At 35.6% G+C, this 24021-nt stretch overlaps 2 protein-coding genes across 6 annotated transcripts in view; one reads left to right on the plus strand and one right to left on the minus strand.

Moving 5' to 3' along the window:
- The first annotated feature begins 82 nt into the window (after positions 1-82).
- On the plus strand, positions 83-9506 carry LOC115211049. The gene is made up of 6 exons (XM_029779924.2): positions 83-220; positions 3540-3641; positions 4616-4751; positions 6946-7162; positions 8326-8411; positions 8870-9506. Exons 1-6 carry the CDS (start codon positions 177-179, stop codon positions 9008-9010), a joined length of 726 nt encoding a protein of 241 aa, XP_029635784.1. The 5' UTR covers positions 83-176; the 3' UTR covers positions 9011-9506.
- A 111-nt stretch (positions 9507-9617) lies between these two features.
- LOC115211046 (nucleosome-remodeling factor subunit BPTF) overlaps positions 9618-24021 on the minus strand; it is an 88007-nt gene continuing 73603 nt past the window's right edge. For 3 of the 5 annotated variants that reach the window (XM_029779917.2, XM_029779918.2, XM_029779916.2), the window contains 8 exons: positions 22100-23053; positions 20285-20588; positions 18597-18822; positions 17842-18089; positions 15594-15767; positions 13617-13812; positions 12436-12520; positions 9618-10204 (listed from right to left, as the gene is read on the minus strand). In XM_029779917.2, coding sequence (XP_029635777.1) covers positions 10014-10204; positions 12436-12520; positions 13617-13812; positions 15594-15767; positions 17842-18089; positions 18597-18822; positions 20285-20588; positions 22100-23053 — 2378 coding nt within the window. In that variant the 3' untranslated portion in view covers positions 9618-10013. The remainder of the gene's footprint in view (positions 10205-12435; positions 12521-13616; positions 13813-15593; positions 15768-17841; positions 18090-18596; positions 18823-20284; positions 20589-22099; positions 23054-24021) is intronic. The other 2 variants (XM_029779921.2, XM_029779920.2) reach the window with 1 other exon arrangement.

Here is a 24021-nt window from a genome sequence, read left to right on the forward strand (position 1 = left end):
TTGACATATGTATGCTCATATGTTATTTTAGTTGAATATATAATGTAACATAAGGTACTTATTTCCAGCTTCATCGATTTGGATATAAATAAACTCTTCTTCGGTACAATACAGACAAATAATCACTTCTTGGTGGTTTACACAACATTGTTTTGGAAACGCTCATCCCAAGTAACATGTCGTTATTTGGATTGTTTACGCCGTATAAGTTCAATATTAAGTAAGTTTCGTTACCTTCTAACTTTTTAAATCTAATTTTAAACTCATGCTATAGTTTTCTCAGACGAATGTTGTAATACTACAACGAAGTCCATGAGTTTGAATAAGTTTGTTTGCTGTGAGACCAAAATAGGAATCTGACTCTTAGTCTGAGAGAAAGGAAAAATATATTATTTAGATAATAAACGAAGGAAGCTAACGCAAGATTGCTGTCAAAAGGAGGAAGATTGAATACAAAATTAACGGAGGCTAAATTTAATATTAACTGGCCTCTACTTCTTTTAAGTCTATCTCTTTTTTCTTTTTTTACCACTTTACAGGAGGTATTTCCCTTTCTACGAGTATCCCTCGTTGTTGCTTTAGTTTTCTGTAGTATAACAAAACTCTCATTATTTGGATCTGTGACCCATCACTCTTTTAGATCTGATCAAAAACTTTCATAGCTCATGACACTAAACTACCTGGGCCCCTCATTTTGCCTCTTCTATCGTTTCTACAGCAGGGTCTGCTCTTTTGCATTATTTATTTATTTTGTAGTATTGTAACTCAATAAATGTATTTGAGTTCCTTTTCACTTCGTCTACACATTTCTTATTACTAGTCGCCTTTCTACACACTTTGCTATCTAAACAATTCCAGAACTGCATTCCCCTATAATTGAACCTACTGCGTTGGCATTTGCTGTTTAGTTTACAACTGGGCGATAGTTATGGTATAACTGAAACTATAGATCTCTGGATCGCGTTTAGTTGTCCGGCCGACTACCCTTATTGATCAGAAGCAGAGCCTTAACAACTGCTTCTTGACAACCTACTTTCCTGAGTAGAGTTTTGGAACACAGCTGTCACTTGAAATCCTATACCTCGTGGGAAGAGGAAAGGGTCGTTGTCCCCCACCAATGTTCCTGTGTTCATGGAACATAGATTAAAATTCTGAAAGAAGAGAACCTTCAAAAATTTGAAATATTTTATATATTCACCCCATCACCATCTTTTGTACTCTTTTGCTTTCCCATGAGCTCAGGTCTTCGAAAGATAGCTATTCCAAGTAGCATTGATCCCATTCTATTGTCCCCTTTCTCTCTTAATGAAGATCTAAATGCCTATTGACTACAGTTACTGGCTATATGGTTTTCATAAAACCTGATCTACTGGAGATTTACTGTCCTCTGTTACTTACCAGTGGGGCAGTCAGCCATATCCAGCAAGCAGATCTGACAAAACTACCTACTGTCTAAGAATTCCATCTGTCTTTTGTCTCTTGAAGCAGTGGCTTCAGTGAATAGTTCTCTTCGACCCACATTCTGTCAACTCTGGTGTGCATGGGGTTTCAGTTTTGTTTGCCACACTTTTACTCCTATACATCAACAACATACTGTCTGTCACCCCCAAGCAATATCCACTGCTATATAGTTGATACCATCCTTCATTCCACCCTAATCTTTTGCTACCAAGCATCATTTGCCTCAAAAAGTCTTACATTGTGCCAATGTTGTTTTCTTTTACATCAAACACACTACCACCACTCATACCATGAAACAGTATTGTGCCCCACCCCTCAAAACAAGGACAACATACAACTAGAACCCTTAATGTCACTAATAATGCTAAGCTTCTCCTTCACTGAAGACCTCATCTGGTAAATGTATATACACAATATAGCAAAGACTGCTTCATAAAGTTTAATCTTCCACTTCAAGGACAAAAGATACTTCATTCCTTTCATATAATAACCTTCTACAGAGTTCAATTGAAACCTACAATTGGGTACTGCTCCCTCATCCAGGCCAGTGCTGCTGCCCATTCACAGACATCCTAAACTGCAGAAGAAATATCAACCACCTAACTGACTTTAATCACTCCAACTTTTGGCCCATAGATGTATTGTCTCATCTATCTGCCTCTTATGTTGCAACCACATTTGCCTCTACTTCTCAGACTGGTTGGTCTTAAGCAAACTTCACTCAGTTGATCCTGATTTACATGTCACCCTATTGTGTCCATCTTTCCAGACCCTTCAACAACCACCTACTCTCTGCAACATCAGTTTTGTGTAATTCCCTCCCTGTATAATTTTTATGTCCTGCAACTTTTCTAGAGCAACATTAACCATATCAAACTCTGTGGTCTTGTAGAGTTTGCAAAATCCTTAAGCACGATTCTTTCCTGAAACCAATCAAATAAAATTTTAAAAAGTGGAATTATGAAACTGCTTTAACAGTGTAGATGACTGAGTTAGTAAATAACTATCCTGGGTACAATTCAATCAATTATCATTAAACATCATCATCATCATTGTTTAACGTCTGCTTTCCATGCTAGCATGGGTTGGACGATTTGACTGAGGTCTGGCGAACCAGATGGCTGCACCAGGCTCCAATCTGATCTGGCAGAGTTTCTACAGCTGGATGCCCTTCCTAATGCCAACCACTCCAAGAGTGTAGTGGGTGCTTTTACGTGCCACCAGCATGAGGGCCAATCAGGTGGTACTGGCAACGGCCACGCTCAAATGGTGCTTTTTATTTGCCACCTGCACAGGAGACAGTCCAGCGGTACTGGCAACGACCTTGCTCAAATGTTTTTTTCACATGCCAGGATATTTGAGATGCTACTGAAGGTTTTCGTTTTTAAATCTTAATAAAATCAGATCATTGTGGTAGAGCTGAGCCATTTCTAGAGGGAAAATGGGAAGTTATGGTATCCATTCTTTTTCTAAGAGCATTAATAATGCTTGTAACAATGTGGTTAAGAAGTTTGCTTTCCAACCACATGGCTTTGTGTTCAATCCCACTGCATGGCACTTAAGGCAAGTGTCTTCTATTATAGCTCTGGACTGATCAAAGCCTTGTGACAAGACTTGGTAAACAGAGACTGTTTGTATGCATATCATGCATATTTGTATATCTGTGTCTCCTTAACTTGACATCGCATGATAGTTGTGAATGAGTGTCAGTCATACAAGCAGTTTCAGTATTCTGCAAAAACATATCTGGCTATGGGATAAAAAAAAAATTACCATGCTTGGAAACAAGTGAAGGTTGGTGACTGGAAGAGCATCCAGCCATAGAAGCTCTATTGTAATAAACTTTGGTGGATCCATGAATGTCTGGAAAAGTAGATGTTGTGATGGTGATGGTGATGCTGAAGTGAAATGAAATACTAAAGGCGCTTACTCCTCTGTCGGTACAATTATCCTGGATTACACTTTTTCATCTTAAGGAAAAGGTCCTGTGTAATTAAAAATCCTTCATAAAAAGTTTTTGCTTTTTAGCGATAGCTGAAATTTTAATAAATGATTTATTGTTCTGTATTCTTTTTCAGGTCTTCACTGTTTGTATTTATAGGACTAATCCAGATCCTGGTTGTCTACGCTAATGCCAGATGTTCTCTTTCTGTTTCACTCAATAAAAATGGTTTCCACAGGTAAATCACTTGACTGTTCTATTTCGATGATGGAGATGATCAATTAAGAGTGGAATGTATTTGCTTAGTTCGGTAATACATCATCACTACTGTGGATTCAAACCTACCAAAATTTACATTACTTTTCATTTCCTGTGTTTAATAATATAATTCCCTGTAATATTTTAGAGTTTATGTCATCAACTATATTTCACAAGAATTGGCCTTACCCCTGGTCAAAAATAATCATTGCAACTCTTTCAATATCTTTAAAAAAACACTGAAAAAATTAACACTTTTTACTGTTAAATTTGACTTTAATTAAAACATTCTCTATATTAGTCTATTTTTTTTACCAATAAAGAAACAAAATTATTTTTTGAAATTTGCTTCTGATTTAAAGATAGAATGATTTTGAAGCTTCTTGCTTGTAAGATGACAGAAATCAACAAGTCTCTCTGGTATAGTGGTAGCAAGTTGTCTAGTCAATGACAGATTTGTGGTTCAATTCACATGGCTGATTTTATCCAGAAAGACAGACCAAAGTGAATAATATTGTATAAGCTTTTATTTTGAGCTATTTCATAAAAATGCTTATTTTCAAATTTCTCAGTGCTTTGAAAATATCCAAAAGTATTAGCTCTTCAACTTGTGCTTACTTTTTTCATCTTTTCAATTACCTTACAGACACTATTTTAAACTTTATTCAAGTTTAATCAAAGATGATCATGCAAAGAAATGCAATATTATAGTCCTACAGTTCAGATTGTTCTGCCATTAGTCACTAAGAAATCTAAGAGGTTTCAAATAGAAGCTGAAACACTTATTCTTCTCTGATACAATGAGTGTGCAATTTAAAAACCTCCAGTTCTATTCTAATTATCTTCTTAATGTTTCCTATTAAAAAGCTAATAATTACACCAAAATTGAATTGAATTTAAGACTTCAGATTAAGTTAACATAAACTGAAAAGTTTTTTTTTCTTTTTTTCTCAGAGAAATGGTTTATACAGTTAGTATAATACTCCCAAGATATTTGTCAACAACCCAATGTAAATCTGCTCTTGAAATGACATTGCCAGCTGGGGCATATTTAGATCCAAACCAGATTAACAATTTAAGGAAACCCGAAGTAAGTAGATTTAAAAGCATTTCTATTCCTAATTTGTCAGTGATTGAATGTGATATTTTGAAAAAAGAAAAAAATTAGTGGGGCAATTTTTAACAGATGTACACCTTTTCTGATTTATGCTACTAAACTAACCACAGCTGTCCCTCAGAACTGAGGATGACTAAGTAGTATGTACCATGCTTTCACTAATTATTTTATATGCCTGTGTAGTCATGGCTACACAGACAACCTCTTGAGCTTCTTAACCTTGAGCCAGCTGAACATACAGGATATGACAACTTCATTTCAGCTGAGTAAACTTGAGCAATGTGAAATAAAATACATTTTTTAAGGACACAACATGCAACCTTGTACAAGAATGAAACCCACTTTTATGATGGGGAATCCAACATCCTCATCACTAAATCATATACCTTCACATATTTATACTACTAATTACTAGATATAAGTATTAAATATATTTTACATTTATTTGAAAAGCTAATCTTTTTTAGCTTACACTAAGTTAAAATAATGATATATTTTTGTCTTTTCACTCAGGTCGGGACTAAATTTTTCATGGGACAAATATCAGTTGAATCCTTTGGATATAAACCATTTATTTTTCTAGAGTTGATAAAAATAAGTACCAAGGCATGGCTGTGTGGTTATGAGTTCAATTCATGCGAACATTGTCAACTGGTATTCTATACTATAGCCACAAGTCAGCCAATTACCTTGTATGAAATTGATAGAAACTAACTGAAGAAACTTGTTGTTTGTGGGTTGGTGTGTATGTGTATCTGTTTGTGTGTGTATGAGAGTTCATATTTCTCATTTTCAGATGAGTTTGTTGACTAAATAATATAGATGGTGTTCTTTGCTTGCAATCAACTGTGGAAAGCATGTCCAGAGTTTTTAACATACTGCATGATCTTTGTAGACTAAAGTCTCATCCAAAGGTGTTCACTTCTTGTTTGCCTTGTAGTTGCATTCAGGCTTTTGTTGTCTGATAGACTAAGGGATTACTACTTTGCTTGGAAACAAGTGAAGGTTGGCAGGAAGGGCATCTAACTGTAGAAAACCTGTCTCCACAAATTCCATCTGATTCATGCAAGCATGAAAAAGGGAACAAAAATAAATGCAATGATGATAACAAATTTCTCTCTACAAAAGTTACTCTTGTACCTAAGCAATATGACACTGGTTATGTACATCTAAAACCATATTATTCAATACCATTATTACTGAACAATTGTATTTCCCTTTTTCTAATACTGAGTCACTTCAAATTGTTTATATATATATATATATCTTATAGAGAAGTTTGTTCTATAAATAATTTTGGGATCATACAATTCCTATGGGAGAACATTAAGACCTGAGAACCATAAGTCTATTTACTTGGACCCAAGTTTCTTTCAGTTTTCTCTTAAAATAAGTTGATGTTATAATATTTGTCTTGCTTTCCAATGGCACTGGCACTTTGGACAAGTATCTTCTGCTTTATCCTTTAGTTGACCAAAACCTTGCAAGTGAATTTGGTAGATGAAAATTGAAAGAAGTTTGTTGTATGTGTATAAGGTTCCTTTATTCAACTCCTCTAAAATTGGTGCCATAGAAACTGCTCCCAGTACATGTGGTTGATGATTTCTGAGGTCTCTCTATTCTAATGCTAATATATCTAGTGTAACCAGTACAGGAGGCTAATGTGAGCATCAGTCAATGGAAGCAGCAACTCCCAATAAGAAACAACTTAGGCTGTGACAACCTGTCAGACCCATGCCAACAAGAAAAGTGAAATGGGGATGATATTGATAAATATATACAGGTGTGGGTATTTGTTTACATTTGTGCTTTTTCAAAAACTGCTCTGCTATGGTCAATGGGTCATCCACAGGCTTTGCACTCTCAGAGATATATGGAATAAAGGTATTCCCAGCTTATGATTATTCAAGTCTGTATTCTCCATAGAGACAGTACAGAATTAAATAATCAAATCTTTGGTGTCTTATTTGTTTCCAAATTCTCAACACTGTGTTTGGTTGAACAAGTGTCAGGTATCTTTCACCTGGAAGGTAAATACTTGTCTTGAACATCTGCTCTTCCCCATACTGAAGGTCAGCAAAGTTATAATGAATAGTGTTTAGAGCTTTTAATATCATAACATGAAAAATACATTGATCAATATTTATACCTTTCTTTTTATATTCAGGTTCTGTTTGATTCGCCAGTTGATGTTGAGGCCCCGGAACATGCTTCTTCTAATCAAACCCTTTTGGTTTACACTGATCTTCAACCAGTAACACAAAATGAATTCACTGCAGAAATAGTTCTTCCAGTTCATCTTCGTTATCATCAGTCAGAGCATTCAAAACCTTTCAAAACTATTCATTTCAAGACACCTGACACAATATTTATAGATTGCTTGGGTAAAATATATAGTTTTATAAATTAAACCTTTTTTCACGCTAATTAACTGCAGCTACCACCATTATATAATTCAAAACTAATTACAATCATTCAATATTAGGAAATCATTAAAATGTCATTTTTCCCAATCCTAACTTTATATAACTATTATGAAAGTTTCTTTAACATGCACATGCTTCCATGTGTGTGTGTACGTATATATATACACACACACATACAATGATGAGCATCTATTTTTCTTTCATTCTAAACATATCTGAAATACTTTCCAGAAACATTTCTCTTTTTGCTTACCTAAGTTTTATAAATTGCACCTATTTAGGAAATAAGTATTGTACATTTTCTTTTTTCCTAACTGTATTCCTACTTTTGCACCCCGCTGTATACAGATGCACACACATATATATATATATATCAGTGGTTATAACATTCATAAAATACCCACTTGAGACAATTACTGTTCTAAAAAGAATGTTAATCAAATGTAGGCATTGTTTCAGAAGCCCGCATACCTAAAAGCAAAAACCAAGCTCTGCTGCAAGCTAAACAGTTTAACCACTTACATATTGCCCCAGCTGTATACAGTAAACTTGTACTTTCCTATGCCACCCACTTACTATCTTGGCCATAGCATCCATGTGGTGTTGTGATGGGATAAAGTACAAACCAATGCTGTAATTGGTCAGTTGACTAGCTTATGTTTAAACTGACAGAGATCTATCATAAATCATTTAACAATTATTAGACAAATAATTTTGGAACAAAATATACTTGATTTGAGTGAACTTGTTGACATGATGTAAACATGAATAGAGATTTAATGAATTCTGTCCATTAATATCTATAACAATAAGAAGAATTAAACATCAGTTCGTTAGAAGTAAACTGAAAACAATTTATTGTCTATTCAACTGGCTTACCATTCCATCTACACTAACATATGTTAATAGAATATTAACAAGTGTAGTAAAGTAATAGTATCACATGTTACTTTATGAATTTTGCAGTAGAAATTAAATAAGCAGGAAAAAATCTAAATTTCATTGAGTTTTATATATATATATATATATATGAGAGAGAGAGAGATCTGAAAAGAAAATTTATTATCATGGTAGAGTAATGAAAACACATAAATCAAGATTTTGTTTTTTTATATTTACAGATGGAATGTATACAACCTATGAACTGCAGTGTTCTCAAACCAATTATAACATTTGTACATGGACCAAACTCAAATGCCAATGCAGAGTAAGTATGTATGTCTGGGTGTGTGTGAAAGCATCCAGAACTTTATACTAGAAAGTAAAATGCAATTTACTTGAATTCATTTAAGATATAGAGAAGATATATATATATATATCAATCTTAACACTTTCCTATTAGTTACACTAACGCCATAAAATAAATAAAACATTCACATAATTATTCTGATATTCAGAATTTGTCACCTTTAATGGACTTCTTAAACAGTAGTTTTCTAATAATTTTTCTGAGAAAATTTGGCAACCATAGAATGATTAGGCACATATACATTTATTTATAAAATGAAATAAATTCACATTTCAAGAGCTAGTTGAAGTGACATATATTAATTCAATACACACTCTTTGGTGTTTTACGGTTTTCATTTAGCAAATATTTTTTAATGTGAACAGTTACTGCTGCAAAAAAAAAACCCAAACTATTTTTCTTTTTTATATTAACAGGTATCATCTACTCAAGCAATCATTCCAGTTGGAAATTTAGACCATCTACTAATTGTAGCAGTAATTACTACACTGACAACAATATGTGGTACAACCTTCTTACTATATCAATTAAAGAGTCAGTTTTACAAAATGAATTAAAAAATTTTGTAATTCCACTCTCTACAACAATTATCAACTTTGTCTAACAAGAGGAGGCTGGGAAATTTTACAAAAGAAACTTAAATGATTTTGACCACTAGGTATTTAAATTATAAAAATAAATTATTTTGGTGACAACAGTTATGATGTTTATGGTAGGGCTGGGGGGAGAGACAATATGATTCAGCAGTTATGCTTTATTGATTTAAGTTCAATATAGAAATTGTTAATTATACAAAACTGGTAAGAAAACAACACTTGAAGTCATTACAATATTTATTAAGAGGTTGACTGCTATGTGAACAATCAAAATTTTTTTTTTTCTCTTACTGCTACAGTCTTGACACATGATACATGTCTGTGGCCCATTGACTCCTCTGTCATGTAGTCTATGAAAAGGTAGGCTAAAGCTCCATTGTGATGCCAAAGTGAAGTTGTGTAGTGGAGCGAAAGTTGGTGGGGATGCATATTTTAATAAAAAATAATGAACAATGAATTTCATTCACTGTTGTCGCTGGAAAGATTTCAGCCACAACAACAAAAACAACGACAAACATTCTAATTTTTTCTTTTTCCAAGTTCCTGTTCTTTCCCTTTCATTCTAAACATATCTGAAATATATATTCTGAAACACTTTTCAGAAACATTTCTCTCTTTTTACTTACCGAGGTTTTATCAATTGCAATTATTTAGGAATAAGTTATCTTTTTTTTTTTTTAAACCTTAAAACAAACTATGATAAATGTGATGATATTAATGAGGATAGATGGGTCTGACAATTATGTGTTGCTGAGAGGATCTGTTGTCAACAACAACATCAATGGTAGGCTGGAGACTAAGACGAATAGTGGAAAATAACCCCTTCTCAATATTTCTACCAGTGCTGCATTTCCACACCACAGAACTAAGTTGGCCAAGCTGGCAGTTACAGTTTGAAGAATCTATCAATGGTATTTACATTGAAATGGATAGCAGCAAGTTAACAAACAGAATGGATTTTGTCCTAAAATTTCTCTTTAAGGGTTTTCAGTTTCTGTACAAAAAAGGTTTCCAGTACTTCCGCACATTGATAGAATGGAGAATCACTGGGATTATAGTAACGACAGTTATCAAATATTTTGGTCATGTCTTTGATAAAATCAGTCAAACGTTTATAATGTTTGCTTGAGAGTCTCTCTTCAACAGTTGATAAATCTGAAAAACAAAAAAAATGTATATCCTTTATTTGAAAAAAGCTATTCAACAATATGGTTTAAATTTATTTAGGTTCAGATTTTTATAGGTGTAAAGGGTGATTTCATTAGATGCTCAAAGGATAGTAGAGGGTAGTAGAATTGGTAGTGAGACAAAATAACTTGTATTTAGTTATGTCCCTTCACATTCCAAGTTCTAATGCAAAAGTTGCTTTACCTTCCATCTTTCTAGGGCAGTGGTTCCCAACATGGGGTCTGCAAAAGTAGGACTGTGGGCCCATGAACTAAATTCAAAATTTCAAATATATATATATATACACACACACACACATAAGGATAGGCAATATCCTTGGGTCTGTGGAAAAACTCATTTAAATAAAAGGGGGTTCTTGGTAGTGAAGAGGTTGGGAACCACTATTCTAGGGTCTTAAATAAGTACTGTTTCCGTTATAATCAACTGTTGCAGACTTGAACTTCAAACTGACATGCTGGTATAAGTACCTCAAAGTTATTAATCAATCCTTCTTACAATCTCTGCCAAAGAATGGAAACAGACCTAAGTCTTACCCTCCATCAGACACCTACCATATTCTGAGCGCCTTGTTTCCCTGGGCATGGATTCACTGAAGCTCTGGCGTCTGGCGACGGACTTGGTAAACACCCACAAGGTTATCAACCACCTCACCAACAACAACACTGAACACCTTTTTGATCTCCATGTGTCTAACACACGTGGACATGCCTACAAAGTCAGAAAACAACACAGCTCCCATGACTTTCGGAAACATTTTTTCACGCTCAGAGTTGCTGAAGCATGGAATAAACTGCCTGCGTCAGTTGTTGACTGCCATGACACTGCATCCTTTAAGGCCCTCATGCTTTCCGAAATCCGCCGAAACTACACCTGATTATATATACACTTCAGATGAGTTGTAGTGCACCTGAGCACTGTACACAATTATTATTATTATTATTATTATTATTATTATTTTCAAACCATATGAAATTAACTTCTTGCTTGTATGAGATTTTACAACTCTTCAAACTATGTCTAGAAAATGTGTAAATTAGTTTGAAAATACTAAGTCATATTAGTATATTTTAAATATAAAGATCTAGGTACACAAATAGGAAACAGAGAAATCACTGGCACACACTTATTTTCTCTTGTTATTTTTCCATGCCAAAATAGAAAGAAGACATAAAAGGATGAGTTTACATTTAATATCATCATGATCATCATCATTTAACATCTGCTTTCCATGCTAGCATGGGTTGGACGGTTTGACTGGGGTCTGGGAAGCCAGGAGGCTGTACCAGGCTCCAGTCTGATCTGGCAGTGTTTCTACAGCTGGATGCCCTTCCTAACGTCAACCACTCCGTGAGTGTAGTGGGTGCTTTTTACGTGCCACCGGCACAGAAGCCAGTCAAGGTGGCACTGGCATTGGCCACATTCGGATAGTGCTTTTTATGTGCCACCAGCACAGGTATCACAACTACAATTTCCATTTGATTTTTTTTATGTAGATGTAGATGTACTTGACTCAATAGGTCTCCTCAAGCACAGGAGGTCACTCTACGATCCAAGGTAAGCACAGCAGGCCGTTCTGCGATCCAAGATACTTTGGATGGGCTGGGGCTGCTATGTGGAACTGGTGCAGGAAACAGCCATGAACTCGCGTTATTTGTTGGGTCTTCGCAGTCACAGCATATCTCCAGAGATCTTGGTCTTTCGTCATTGCCTCTGTGAGGCAATATATGGATATTAAGGCAGAAATATGGGAATGCTGAGTTAAAATGCCTTATATCCTCAGTTCAGTTTCAACCCAAGTCAATTTTACTTTTCACTTCTTTCAACCCAATAAAATCAATATCAGCCATATGAAATCAATTCAAACCATATACGATCATTCTAAAATATGAATACTACTTTCAGTTTCATTTTCTCCCTCATGTTTTACACATGAATTTTTTTTTTTTTTTCCAATTCTGGCATATGAATTGTGAGGGCAAGTATTTTACAGCAGAGTTCTGATTCTACTTCTGCTTCATGTAAACTGGAAAAAGTACTTACATTCAGCTAGATATAATAAATAAGATTTGCCTAGAACCTTTGTATGAGGCTCTTTTCCATAAGAACCTTGTATGTGGTGCAGCATCATTACCCGTTGCTTTTTATTGCGTCTATGATTGATTCTGAAAAGCATTTTAGTTAAAAACTATTTCACTTACCCATAGGTTCTTTGATGACATCATAATAGTCGGGGGCTTCAAGCCTGTTAACTGGTTCCAAGAATGGCCATGCCATCTTATTTGCCTAAATAAATTAGAAAACATATTTAGTATTTCTTTAAATGTAAATATTTTTGTGGTATAGTGTATAAATGACTGTGGGATTGTACCTAGAAAGTTAATCCCTGAGGCACAATTCTGGGTAAACTTATTTATGGAAGAGCAGTAATTGCCCATGCATACCAACCTCTCCTCTCCATGTCAAGGGAGAGCAAAGGCCAATACATCTTGGCATCAGTGACATTGCAACTCATTGCCACAGCTGAGTGAACTGGAGCAATGTGAAATAAAGTGTCTTGCGCAAGAACACAACACATAGCCTATCCAGGAATCAAACTTACTACCTCATGATTGCAAGCCTGATGCTCTAACCACTGAGCCATGCACCTTCACTGGTGTAGTGTACACCAAGCCAAAAGCACCAGGTAAACAAAGAGAGCAATAGTTAAAATTCTCAGCTGAAGCTATTCACTTCAATTACATTGCTAGTGTCCATGGAAAAGCCATGAATATCACAGATAATATAGATTCTTCCTTAAATATTTAATTAGACATAAAATTATATATATATATATATAATATATAAATATAGCGCAGGAGTGGCTGTGTGGTAAGTAGCTTGCTTACCAACCACATGGTTCCGGGTTCAGTCCCACTGCATGGCACCTTGGGCAAGTGTCTTCTACTATAGCCTCGGGCCGACCAAAGCCTTGTGAGTGGATTTGGTAGATGGAAACTGAAAGAAGCCCGTCAATATATATGTATATATATATGTGTGTGTGTGTCTGTGTTTGTCCCCCTAGCATTGCTTGACAACCGATGCTGGTGTATTTATGTCCCCGTCACTTAGCGGTTCGGCAAAAGAGACCGATAGAATAAGTACTGGGCTTACAAAGAATAAGTCCCGGGGTCGAGTTGCTCGACTAAAGGCGGTGCTCCAGCATGGCCGCAGTCAAATGACTGAAACAAGTAAAAGAGTATATATATAGAGAGATAGAGGAGATACAAATGTTTACAGTATTGGGAGAAATAAAATTTTATCAACTCATCTAAAAAAAGTTTCAATCTTCTTCCAAATGACAAAAAAAAATCGATGGACAATAGCAGCATCAAAGTATTACCTGAAGGCTGCGAAGTAAGCGCCGTAAACTGTCGTAGTCTTTGTCTGACATGACTCTTTGGGAATATTTATCCCCATGTTCATTCTTTTTACAAGTAGGGCAAAGATACGTATCCATGCTATCTGCTTCACTTTTTGTAACCCCAACACAGCGTCCATGGAACCAATCTTGGCATCGGTCACACCCAATGTAAAACCTGGAATGGATCAAACAGATGAAATAAGTCATCATAAAAACAGAAAAGGATATAAATATTTACATAGAATTTGCACAAATGTTTCATTGATAATTATATATCTAGATTGTTTTACACAAACAGAATTATATTATTAGTACAGAATTATATTATTAGTACAGTTGTTTCACCGATTCGCTCGGGCATCATTCCAAGCAACAGTGGCTGTTAATTCTCTTCAAGTCTTTCCTTTAACTTCAGTTAAACATTGCAGAGTAATAACAGTTTGTTACTGCTGGAATACGAAGAAGACATTATGAATAAAAGCATTTGTTATACAATAAGAAATATTTTATTTTAAGAGAAGTAGCCAAAAACCTGCCAAATATTTTATCAATGTAAAGCAACTGTGCAAAAATAAAACAAAAAAACAACAACATATATTACACATTTCAAATACAATAACCAAGTTTTTGACATGTAACACTAACAGAGAGAATTCCTGAAATGATTTAATCACAGCTTGTGCAATACAAGCTTGATTTATATACATACATACATGTGTGTATATATATATATATCATTGAGCCTGCTAAGGCCAAGTGGCTCATTGCAAACTTCACAATTTTGTGCACTTTTTTTTTTATATAAACAGAAGCAAATAATGAAAATTTAATATTTGGTAAACAAAACAAAAAAAAAAGTCAGTTAATTGTTATAAATGTTCAGAAATAATGAAAGAACTAATAAAATGGATGTAGAATTTCAAGATAGAAATGAAGATGAAATGCTTATGAAAGGCAGTGTTAAAAGTGAAAAAAAAAATTATAAAAGAATGTTAACTTAACCAATAATTATAGCATCTTTAATTTGAAAGCAATTTAAGGTATATAATATATGTATGTGTGTGTGTGTGTATACATATGTATATGCAGATGAGCATGACCATCCGAAATGTTCAAGTCAATGGCTGTCAGCAATGCTCATGCTGGAAGTTGAAATCAATAACAGATTGAACAACATCGCTAAGACTTTCACCTACAAAGCCAAGTAGTCCAGAAACAAGCAAGATCAAGATCTCTGGGTTTGCAATGAGGTGGGAGTTATTTGGGAATTTTCTTCTTCTAGAGAGTTGTCTAAACAAAGTCTAGGGTTCTCTCACTCTAGTTGAAGGATGGCCATTGACTCCGAGTTCATCTGTACTTTGACAGGTTTTGTTTTTTGTCCAGCAGGGAGTCCAACAAAAACCACTCTTCTTACCTGGTAGGGTTGCAAGTTTAAGCACTGACAATCTGACCATGCAACAGGTTGTACAAGATTACATGTAAATACATAAGTATATGAGTGCGTGTGTGTGTGTATGTATAAATAGGCAGACATGTATAAATGTGCGTATGTGTGAAGAGAGAGAGAGAAATACTGAACAGAATATATGATAACATTTTAGTAACACTAAACTGAGAAAGAAATAAAAATAGATGAGAAGTGTATGGAAAAAGAAATGTCAACAGATTGAAATGTGTAGAATATATAGAAATCTTAAAACTGAAACATGCAGGACAATGAATAGAGAAATGAGAGCGAAATGACACAGACAACCCCAATGATACACCACTGTAGTGATTAGGCTTTGGAGGATCCATCCTCAAGCAGCTAGAGTTAGTATACTACATGCGGACATAGACAAAATGTTTCCATCAGGGGAATAGAGAGAAAGAGACAGACAGACTTTACAAGCAGTCACAGAATCAAAGTAAAAAAAAAAAATTGTTCTTCTGATGTGAGTTGGAGTTCCTACTTACTGAGACTTGTCATAAGGAGTTCTGCAAATGCAGTAGAGCTCTTCTGATGTATTCTCTCGATGCAACTTGCATTCATCGCACACGTAGGATTCTATGTCCTGAGCCTGCTCCTCAGAAACAGCTACACAGGCCCCGTGGAACCAATTGGAACACAGATCACAACCAATGTAGAACCTGTAGCAAAACAGAACAACCCTTCATTTACACCAATCTTATTGCCCATCAAGGGCAGTAGGCTAGATGATAGCCAGAGAGCCAGAGAGCCAGTGGGTATATTTGTTCAAGATCTCTTGATGGTTTCAGATAGTTTTGGAAACATTAGAGTCACCAAACTGACTGAACAAGTATAGCAAAGAGAAACAGCTATGCACATCATCCAGCAGCTTTCTCAAGTAAATGGATTATGCAACCATCGCACAGGTCACAAGATCTAAATTTATCATGAAAAGATATTTGGGTATATGTATGCATGTTTGTGTGTGTGTAAGAGAGAGAGAATAGGTTTTAAGTAACAATATCCTTCTCTCCCCTAACTATCATGCTATTGTTTCACCATGCAGAAATCATGGTATATGTCAAAGCACCAGTTACTGATGGGAAAAAATCGTTGTCTGAAATGCCCAGTCTACCCATTTCCTGCTACACAAAATGGCCACCTCCCATTCTCAATTTAGTTTACTATCTGCTTAGTATTACCACAGTCTGAATATTATCTCTCCAGTTTATTTACAGTTTAGGGCAAGGGAAATATGTAGTATTAGTATTTATTAAAGCTAATGAAAAAAAACATAAAATGATAAAAACCCAATGAATTCAAAAGAAGGGAAACAATTTGTTACCATCATTCAATACAGAATAGATTTGAATGTTACTATAAAAGAATACCTGAAAATAATTGCAACAACCAGAAAGAAACAGAAGAATAGCTACAAAGAAAGAAGCTATGCTGATGATAAATGTGTTTTAATATGGGGTAATAACACATGCAAGGATGAATAAGGAGATGATGACAACCAATGGCAGAAGTGGAGAGAATTTTTTAAACTGCTTATCAGACAATGTTGATAATCTGAGCAAGAAAGATGCTGACACACACACATCAGCAATAATGTATTTGACTGAGATGATGCCCTGAGAAAATTCAAACCATGAATATGAAGCATGGAAAAAAATAAGTCTAAAGTACCAAGTTGATAACCAACTTACCTTGCAGAAAAAAAAAAAAAACTTTTCAAGTACATTAAATCAAAGTATAACAAACAAATACCATTTTTATATAACCTTTGTAAAAAATAAAATTCTGAAAAAAGAAGTTTTAATCTTTGTTTGCAACTGAACTCTTTTATTATGTGGCATAAATCTAACAAACCAGTAACAGATTTTGTAACTTTTACAACAATACTACTGTTTTATGCAGATACATCACAGATTTGTCCATTAACATCATTTGCCATAATAAATGAAAATGGTAATGTTACATTCTGTTTTTCCAACCATCTCAATCCAGCACTATACTAGGCTGAACTCAACTGGAAAGATGTGATGTAGTTTTAAAACTACTGCAGCTTTTTCATTGATGAGTCACTTCTTGACTACCTTAATTTGACAGCCCACATTCTGGACAATTATTGATGAGGTTAATGTTGTCAGTAAATTGACCAACAGATTTAATAATGACAGAAAACAAATGTAATATACCTTATCGAGTACATTTGCATTAACTTTGCTAATGTGATACATATACGGCAAAGTAGTTTCACATTTGCTGGTTATACATACAAAATACATCCATGACATGTTAGATATATTCATTTTAACTTTCTTGATGTAGAGCATAAAGTATGTGTACCGCTGCCTTACCTTTGATGGAATACTCACAAACATTGAAATATAACTGCCTTACCTTTGTTTGCACATGCATATTCATGAAGTGCTCTCTGCAACATATTTGTTGATGTGTACTTAGACACTTGTGTATTTGTTAGTGTGCACACTGAACATTAATTTCCCTTGTGTATACACATGAAATACATCTAAGAAATTAAGCTAATTTTTCTAATACCGATATATACAAATGGGATACACTATCCCATAGAGTAAATTATAGTTCAGCATAAACAAATACTTTCTATACAGATTTATGGGTTGGTTTAAAAGTTACCTAAAATACTGTTTCTCATGTGTATACAGCCAGTAAGAAGGCATTTTAGGAAAAAGGAAGAGGACAACAACAGAAGGCTTTACTTACTTTGAGTCATCATATGGTGTCTTGCATATGCAGTACAATTTTTCAGCTGGATTAAAAGATTTGCCAGTTGATATAATCTTCTGCTTCTTCTTCTTAGAAACAGTAACAGGAGCAGGAGCCGTGGGCGCCGCTACTGATGCATTTAGTGTATCATCTTTACGCCTGGCAGCAACTGGAGATGTTGCGGCAACTGCTGCTTTCGTAACGGTTTTCTTTTTCTGTTTCTTGATGCATTCATTTATTTCCATCTGAAAATCAAAACATAAGGCAACATTTAAGTAAAACTAAAAGAGAAAACATAATTTCTAAATCAATTAAACAATAGGCGCTGAAGTGGCTGTGTGGTAAGTAGCTTGCTTACCAACCACATAGTTCCGGGTTCAGTCCCACTGCGTGTCACCTTGGGCAAGTGTCTTCTACTATAGCCTCGGGCCAACCAAAGCCTTGTGAGTAGATTTGGTAGACAGAAACTGAAAGAAGCCCGTCAATATATATGTATATATATATGTGTGTGTGTTTGTCCCCCCAACATCGCTTGACAACCGATGCTGGTGTGTTTACATCCCCGTAACTTAGCGGTTCGGCAAAAGAGACTGATAGAATAAGTACTAGGCTTACAAAGAATAAGTCCTAGGGTCGATTTGCTCGACTAAAGGCGGTGCTCCAGCATGGCCGCAGTCAAACGACTGAAACTAGTAAAAGAGTTAAAAGAGAGTAAAGAGTAATTAGCAGAATGCAAAAGTTGCTCAAAATACCTGAATATCATGTTGAAGATTCTTCTCCATTAATGAACGTTTACGTAAAATCTCTTTTTTCAAGGCTTCTTTTTGTTTGAAGAGCACAGCTTGAAGCTTGGAGGCAATAACACGCTTCTGCTTCTCCTCAGCACACTCTTGTTTCTTAATCCTTTTTTGTTCTACTTTCTCCTCTCTCTCAATTTTATCAAGAATATTCTTTATAGCTTGACTACACACAGAAAGGCTGCAAAATAGAATATAACAATGGATACATTAAATATGCATTCATATATTTTTATAGTATGGGCACATTGTGTATTTTATTTCTAGCATGGGAACATTACAATGATCCTAAAAGGGGGTAGATTAACTTACTTTAGAGTCTTGCTTTTTAACTTGTAAACTAATAAACTAACATACCAGTTTTCAACTACTTTTCTTCCAGAAAAAAACAGTAATTTTGCATTTTTTTTTTTAGATGTAAACTATGATAAAGATTTGTCGAGAAAATTTTACTGATCAGTTTTTCATCATCATCATTTAACATCTGCTTTCCATGCTTGCATGGGTTGGACGATTTGATTGAGGACTGGTGAACCAGATGGCTGTACCAGGCTCCACTCTTGATCTGGCAGAGTTTCTACAGCTGGATGCCCTTCCTAATGCCAACCACTCTGAGAGTGTAGCGGCTGCTTTTATGCGCCACCGGCACGGGGGCCAGTCAGGCGGTACTGGCAATGACCTCACTTGAAGAGCAAAAGGGGGTTATTAAGTAGTTTCTTTTTAAGTGCAAGCATAACCATAAAATTAAGAACTTTACATTGCTGTTCCACTGTGAAAAACCTTATCTTCTACACAACCACAATTTGACTTGTTGAAATTGGATACACAAAAACTGTGTGGAAACCTGTCAAGTGGGCTGTACCATCAGCTGGATGGTAAAATTAACCTGCTGCTCAGTTTAACCCACCACTTGGTCCTTCAGTGTCTTTGGGTGAGTCCTCTGTTTGCAAGCATTCAGGCCAGATATCCAGCCTGAGAAGTAACTTCCTCCTTTACCCCACCACCATTCCTTACAAAAGAATCATCGGTGCTGCTCTTTCTTTTCTGAGTAAACCACACAAAAAATTTACTAGTGAAAGCTACATATCTGAAGAGATGTTTCAACTAGTGCTGCTATCATAATACACACAAGAATAAAACAACAACCAATTTACAATAAAGTGGAATTAATACAGTTGACTTTAACAGGAATGTAAGGCAGCACCATTTGTGGATCCCACCCCCAATTTCAACTAGTGTGCATGTGTGTGTGTATTTAATGAGAAATTATTCAACAACCAAAAACATCTACTATAATACTCTTGTGTATTTCTCCATCACAGCATATGAATGAGAAAGGAAGGGGTGATGGCAAACTTGGTAGTGGGGTAATGGAAGTTACATGGTGAGAAAGGAAAAAATCAAACAGCATTTCAACTTTGCATGAGTGTGAGTGTGTGCAATGGAAGTGGGATGGTGAACATTCAATGCTGAAAAGAAAAAAATCAAACAGTGTTTCAACTCTGTGTGAGCATATGTCTGTACAAGGGAAGTATGTGAATGCTTGTATCTGTGATTATTTTGTACCTTATTTATATATAAAATACTACAATTAACCATAATTTTTGATGGCAAGGGGCCAGCTAGTATAAGCAATAACCTACCGAATTTGTTCATCCTTCTGTTCTGGAGTGAGAGCTTTAGGCTTTGCTTTTGGCGTTTCTACAGCAGTAGAGACAGTATTGGTGACTATAGGGATGGTCGTACTGGTTGAGCTTGTAGCTTGCTTCAGCACCAATTGTTGAGGCAATGCACTGATAATCTTATCCTTAGATTTCCCTTGTATGGCTGCAAGAGCCTGTAAGGTAGTAATAGGTTGTGATTTCTGTGCTTGCATTTGCCGCTGATATGCCAGTAATTTTGCTTGGATCTCTGGGCTTTGGTTTTGCAGCAAAGCTTGTCGAACAACTGTGATAAAAATAAACAAAATCTTAATTTAACAGTAAAATGTTAATTTCTCTCAAACAACCTGAAATATAATTGAATAACTGAAATATAATTGAATTACTTTCCCTAAGTACAAGGTCATACACTATATAATAACAGGAGAGGATGAAGTTAATTCAACTAATGTATCAACTGAACTTTGACTATGATTAAACAAAATATATAATGTATTACAGTAAATATAAAAAGCGAGTGATGTTAGAATACCAAAAAAAAATGGAAACGACTAATGTTTTGGACAGGTTCCTTCATTTGAAATATTATGAAGGAATATATATTATAATATATATACATTGTGGAGGCGCAATGGCCCAGTGGTTAGGGCAGTGGACTCGCGGTTTCGATTCCCAGACTGGGTATTGTGTGTGTTTATTGAGCGAAAACACCTAAAGCTCTATGAGGCTCTGGCAGAGGGTGGTGGCAACCCCTGTTTTACTTTTTCGCCACAACTTTCTCTCACTCTTTCTTCCTGTTTCTTGAGTAACGCTGTGATGGACTGGCGTCCTGTCCAGCTGGGGGGAACACATACGCCATAGAAACCAGGAAACCAGGCCCATCAGCCTGGCTAGGCTTGAAAAGGGCACATAAATAAAAAATTAAAAGAAATATATATATATATACATTATAATCACTCAGCAATACTGGACTGAGTGATTATAATATATATTAGAATTAATAGAAGCAAGATCTGGCAAAAAAGAGGGTGTTGTCAATCAAATCATCTGCAGTAAATTAAATTAAGAAATAAGTGGTATATAACTAGATACTGTGATTAGGGTCAGGGTTGATATTATTTCCATAACTCATTAAATGTATCTTATTTAATTCTTTAATAAACCATTCAAGTTCATTTATATAAGGTTCAACTCTTGTTTCTATATCATTAAGTAAAGGAGGTAAATTTTGATAATGATAATGAACTTATTGTATCGTTATTGTATTCCATATGAGTAACTTTTTCTCAGAGTTTTGTCATTTATTCCTCTCAAGTGAAGAGAAGCATGTGGAATAAAGTGTGCTGTTTAACCCTTTCATTACCGTATTTATTTTGAGATGCTCTGTGTTTCTTTCATTTACTTTAAATATAACAAAGAATTTAGTAAAATAACTTAGTTATCATTAAGCTAGTGTTAGGAACATAAATTGTGACTAAGGGTTGCTGGAAAATTTTAATTCAAAACTTATGAAAACAAGACATTTGCACTACAGAGCCAGAGGCGGTTTCTGCCGGGTTGGTAACGAAAGGGTTAAGGACCCAAATGCCAACAATGAATTTGAACTCATAACCTGAGGTGTTAATCCACTCAACCATTTTAACATTTCATATGCAATACTAGAAACAAGAGAAACAGAAAGTTCCGTTAAAGTAAGCAAAACACACATCATCATCGTTTAACGTCCGCTTTCCATGCTAGCATGGGTTGGACCATAAGAATATAAAATAATCTTTTTTAACAATAAGAGTTAGATACCTTGTTGCACAACTTGAGGAGTAAGTGCATATTTTGTGGTTGTTGTTGCAGTGACAGCTGCAGTTGCATGAGTTACTGTGCTGGAGGTAGTTGCAGGAGCATTAGAGCCAGCAGCCAGGGCAGTGAGAGGACGGGCTGTTGTCAAAACACTGGTGCCACCAACACTACCAGTGTTCATAATAGCAATGGGGACTGTTGTTGTACCAGGGCGACTCGTAACCACAGAAACAATAGGCTTGGCAATCACACGACTGGTTAGTGGAGAAGCTGTTAACATAGTGGTACTTGCAGGAACCACAGTGTTGACAGCTGGACGAGATACAACAGTGGTTAGTATAGTTGTAGTGTTGGTATTCTGAGTGACTTTGGAATTAGACAAGGAAACCACTGCACTAGTGGTAACTGCAGGTGCTGTTGCAGTTGGTGTTGTTGTAACTGCAGGAGCAGTGGTTGACGCTACTGTTGCAGCTACTGTTGAAGTTGCTACTGCTACTGTTGTTGCTGGTACAGTTGCTGTTGTTGTTGTTGAAGCTGCTACTGCTGTTGTTGTTGCTGCTGCAGCTGCTGCAGTTGCTGCTGCTGTTGCTGCTGCTGCTGCTGTTGTTGTTGTTGTTGCTGCTGCTGCAGCTGAAGCAGTTGTGGCTGTTACTGTGGTTGTTATCGTCGTTGTTGTTGTTGTTCCAGCAACATTTGGAGTGGTGCTTGGGGCAGTTGTGGTGGCAGTAACAGTTGCTTGTGTATTCGCAGCAGGGACAACAAGCCGAGTAGGCTGAGCTGTTGCACCAGCAGCAGCAGAGGTGCTAAGTAAAACGGCCTGCTGTTGTGGCCGGATGGTCACTTGTGGACGTACTTGACCAGGTGTAGTAGTTGTAGAAACAGTAGCCACAGTAGGGGCAGTTGTAGGAAGTGTTATCAATTGCAGACGGCCATCAGGAAGCCTTACTATTTGCTGACCTGCAATATTAAATAAACAATACAATTGCTGGAGTCGAAAAATTAATTCAGAATATAACATCATTAAAAAACAAAGTACAGACACAAAACTATTCTCATGAAATATACAAAACTATAATTGTATCCTACCATCAGTATTATCTCCCTGGCAAAGAAAAATAATTTCGATGGTCCATCATCTAACCGCGAACAAGCACCATAGCATAATAAACTTACCACTGAAGACAGTGATAGCACTCCATAATTCATAAGATCAAATCCTTGCATGAGCAGAGATCTTCCTGTGAGTTTAACCCTTTAGCTTTTAAACTGGCCATATCCGGCCAAAAGTATTCTACCTGTTTTATGTTCAAACTGGCCAGATCTGGTCTCTCGCACCAGCCCTACAATATCGTTTTAAAAATTAACAGCTACCTCATCAAAATCTCATAACTCCAAGATAATGCCTGATTAGGTCAAGGTAATGTGGATAAAAAAGGATTAATTTTGGCAGAATAATGCGAACACTAAAGGGTTAAAAACACTAATAGGAAACCTCACAGCTATAGTTATTCATAAATCACAATGCAAACATAAATATCTTCCACAGTGAACTAACGGCCCAACAATCTATGCAGCAGTACTATTATGTGTTACTGTTTTTAATAATTCTTTTGTCTTTTAGATAATTTTTTTTTTTAATTTTTGAAAGAACAAATCATCATTATGTAGTCACTTGACAGTGAAAGAACCTCTGATGGAATACAAATTCTGAAACCATTCGTTTATTTCATCAGAGAAGTTTTACTACCAAGCAAAGTCTTACATTGATAATACTCTCTTTCCCTATAAAGTTATATGTATTATGCCAAACATTAGAACTTCTACTTGAATCGTAAAAAAGTTTAGATAGAAAACTTATTCAGTGAAGTAGTAATGTAACTTGGAAGCTACTCCAATCTCACTATCATTTTATAACAATAAAAAAA

This window comes from Octopus sinensis, linkage group LG4 (assembly GCF_006345805.1).
Source record: "Octopus sinensis linkage group LG4, ASM634580v1, whole genome shotgun sequence".
Taxonomy (NCBI): Eukaryota; Metazoa; Mollusca; class Cephalopoda; order Octopoda; family Octopodidae; genus Octopus; species Octopus sinensis.